General features: G+C 30.1%; 1 protein-coding gene across 1 annotated transcript; it reads right to left on the reverse strand.

Moving 5' to 3' along the window:
- Positions 1-139: 139 nt before the first annotated feature.
- LOC119571367 (endoribonuclease Dcr-1-like) lies at positions 140-3,399 on the reverse strand. Its single transcript, XM_037918706.1, has 2 exons — positions 3,199-3,399; positions 140-241 (listed from the first exon to the last, which is right to left on the reverse strand). The coding sequence occupies exons 1-2, from the start codon at positions 3,379-3,381 to the stop codon at positions 140-142; spliced, it is 285 nt and encodes a 94-aa protein (XP_037774634.1). The 5' UTR covers positions 3,382-3,399.
- Positions 3,400-3,841: the final 442 nt, after the last annotated feature.

Here is a 3,841-nt window from a genome sequence, read left to right on the forward strand (position 1 = left end):
AAATACATAAAAATAAGCCTTTTTTTGTTTTGGAAAAAAGGGGTTTTAAACTACCTGGTTTTCACATATGAACTATGGTAACAGCTTAAAACTATAAAGTTTCTGTCCCTGAAAGTATGCCGATCTTTTCTCCAGTGGGTCAAAGGGACTGTTTCTTATAAAAAATGTTTAGGTCTTGTGCATGCTCCTTGCACACATAAGCAGTTCTTATTGTCTTTGGTTCCATTAACAAGGAGTTGTCCTGTAAACATATTTTTGGAATGTAGAAAGCAATAATGTAACAAAATGAGTACTGATAGAAATTACTATACAAATGGTATTTATGATCTGGATAATAATTAATGTGAGAACAATAATATCAATAATGACAACAATAATAATAACAATAATAATAATAATAATAAAAATAATGATAATAATAAATACTATTATTATCATCATTATTGTCATTATTATTATCATTATCATTATAATAATGACAATAATAATAGTATGAGTTTTTATCACTAGATAACAGATACATTGACACAAAAATAATCTCTTAATTCATAACTGTCACACAGGTTTTATAATGACAGTTGAAGGAGAAGAGAAGAGAAGAGAAGAGAAGAGAAGAGAAGAGAAGAGAAGCAAAGCGAGGAGCAGAGAAGAGGAAGAGGAAGAGAAAAAAGAGAAGAGCAGAGCAGAGCAGAGCAGAGCAGAGCAGACAAGACAAGACAAGAGAAAAGAAAAGAAAAAAGAAGAGAAGAGAAGAGAAGAGAAGAGAAAATAATAATAATAATAATAATTTCATCAGTTCATCACTGCCTGTGTACAATCAAGCTAAATGGGGCTGACCAAACCTGAGGCATGAGGCCATGAGCAGGCAAACAGGAATGTATATACATGTCATGATGGTGCATCTATACATTCAATATCCACTGTGATTTTGATTTAGCCATTTTATATACACATAAATGGCTCCACTAATGTTCAATCATCAAAGATTCCTTAACTAGTTCCACCTGATCTCACATATTTTTCTTGATTTTCGGAATTTACTTTTTTTTTATTGTAAGTTGTTTTGTGAAAAAAAAAAATTGAATAATTATAAAGGTTTAATTATGATGATGATGATGATGATATACCGATAACAATTATGGGCAATAATAGTAAAAAAAGTAATGACAATAAAAAATTTTTAATAATGATGAAAGTAATATTAACAATGATGACAATAATAATAATAGTAACAATAATATTATTATAAGTAATAACAATAACAATAATAATAATAATAATAATAATAAATAATAATAATTAATATTAATATTTAAGTAATAATAATAATAACAATAAAGAAAGGTAAGATAAGTTTCTTGAACAAATACCAGGAAATCCAAAATTAAAAAAGTCCAAAAAATGGGTTTTAAAACCGCACAACACAGGGTTTCTCAGAAGACTTATAAATCTGAAGTTTTTCTTGTGTGTATGAATTGATTTGCCCGGGGGGTTTTGATTTGTGGTTGTTTCCATATTTTGCATTTTTTGGGATGTTCCTTTCCCTTTAAAAACTTAAATCACCCTATGTCGCGGTAGTGACTCGGGGGGTTTGTTTTTTAATTAGCAAATCAAAGGGAAAATTTTGTTTAAAATAATAATAAAAATAATAATAATAAAATAATAATAATAATAAAAATTTAAAAATTTTTAAACAATTATGATTTTAAAATTATAATAAAAATTTAATAATGACGAAAAAGATGACCAAAAAAGATGGGGGGGGAAAACCCCAATAACAAAAAAAATAATCACAATGTTTCTAATTTCTACAATAATGCATTTTAAATTATCATACTCTATGTGATATGTTTCCTTTTTATCTTTATAATTTGATTTCTTAAAGTTAGTGCAGAGACCCAATATAAGAATTACTTTAAATTTGTTTTAAAATTCCTTTCTGTAGCAAAATGTTTTTTAAAGTTTTAAAATTTTTTGAATTATTGATGAAATGGTTTTTATAAAATTTTATATTTTAGTTTTAAAATATTATATATTATTTAGTAAAAAAAAAGGGAAAAATTTTTTTTTTCCCTATTCAAATTTTTAAAAATTTTTTAAACTTTTTTTATGCCAACTTTGATGATATTGTGAAATATTTACAGGGTTTAAATCAGGTGATTAAGGGTTTTACAATGTAAATCAACAGAAATAAATTTCAGAACAAAAAAAATGGGAATTTCAAAAATCTTGAAAATAACAGGAATAGAGGGGACATAAAAAAAATCTTTGTTTCCCCCTACAATGGACGCTTTCTGTAGACAAAAATAAATATTTAATGTCCCCCCCCCCCCCCCCGTTCTGGAAGAAATTTAAAGTATGTATGAAACCCCAATGCGTGGGTGCAAAACCATGCAGACACGCATCGCTCGCTCATGTATGTGAGCAAAGCGCACTGATTTAAAAAAAATTTTAGGTTTAAACGAACCTAGATACCATGAATTCCTTGGGGAAGGAAATTCACTTTTGATTGCCTACCTACCCACTTGTGGGGGAAGCCAGCCCCAAATCAGTGCTGGTCCCCCGCCCGGGGTAAATAGAGAGAAAGATTTTCCTAAAAGGGGAACACCGGCAAATCTGTGGAAAGGAACGGGGAAACCTACCCAAAGTACTCACTCCCAAAGCAAACCAACATGAAAATACAAGTAAGTATCATGCTGGGACCAAAGGGGCCCCCAAACATGAAAAATACCCAAAAAAAAAAAAAAAAAAAAAAAAAAAAAAAAAAAAAAAAAATAAAAATAAAACTAATGTAGATCATCCAAGAAGTACCTTACTCATGTTTTCATACTTACTTGTTACTTTTTACATCAAAAGTAACAATTAGCATAGCAACATTTTTTATGCGAAGAAAAGTTATACATATTTCATTTTTATAATCATTATTGTTTCAGATATTTTTCTCTTTCAATCAGATGAACTTTATCCTTTTATATCAAATAATTTTACACTGACATATTTTTGCAGATTATTCTCATTCATTTCTAGCTAACCTGCAGTTACCCCATACCAAAATATTCACTCTTAAACATAATACAAAAGCTTTTATTAATAAGATCTTTACAACAATTAATTACTATTCTTTCTTCATTGCCAAGCACACACTATCCACATTTGAAACTTGTACGGTCCATTCACACTCGTCCTTTTTCTACTTACCTTGAAGACCCCAACTCCAAGCCAATCCAAGAAGGAGGTTGCTGCCTCATTCCCACACACAAGGAGGTAGGCTCCAATTATGGCTTCTACACAATCCGCAATGCTCTTGTCAGACACCTCATGCTCTGTCCATGGGTTGTAACATGACCCCTTTTTTCTCTGCTTTATCATCCTTGGATGCATCGTCTGACATCAAATCATAGACTGCCTGTTGACAAAGGGAGATATTCACCTTCTTGATGTTATATCTATATGATAATGGCACCAGAGAAATTGATAACAATAGTAATGGAAATGAGTGTCATGGTGAAAATAATGGCAATGGTAATAATGACTGGTGATATTGATGGTAATTGGAATTGTGCTACTGATAGTTATAAAAGCCATGGTTGTTAGTTGTTAGTTATAATTATGATAGCATTGGTGACTGTGGTGATAATAATAATGGTCATAGTAATAGTAATAGTGATAATTCTGGCACAGGTAACGCTCATTTTACAGTCAAATTCCATTCTTGAATCTGTCCTGTAGAATAAATAACATGAAATGAGACAAGTTATACCCATAAGGATAACAAGGTATAAATAAAAACTCTTTACACAAATAATGCGAGCTGTGTACGTTATTGCACACTATAATGCAA

The sequence above is a fragment of the Penaeus monodon genome, unplaced genomic scaffold (genome assembly GCF_015228065.2).
Source record: "Penaeus monodon isolate SGIC_2016 unplaced genomic scaffold, NSTDA_Pmon_1 PmonScaffold_6035, whole genome shotgun sequence".
NCBI classification, from domain to species: Eukaryota; Metazoa; Arthropoda; class Malacostraca; order Decapoda; family Penaeidae; genus Penaeus; species Penaeus monodon.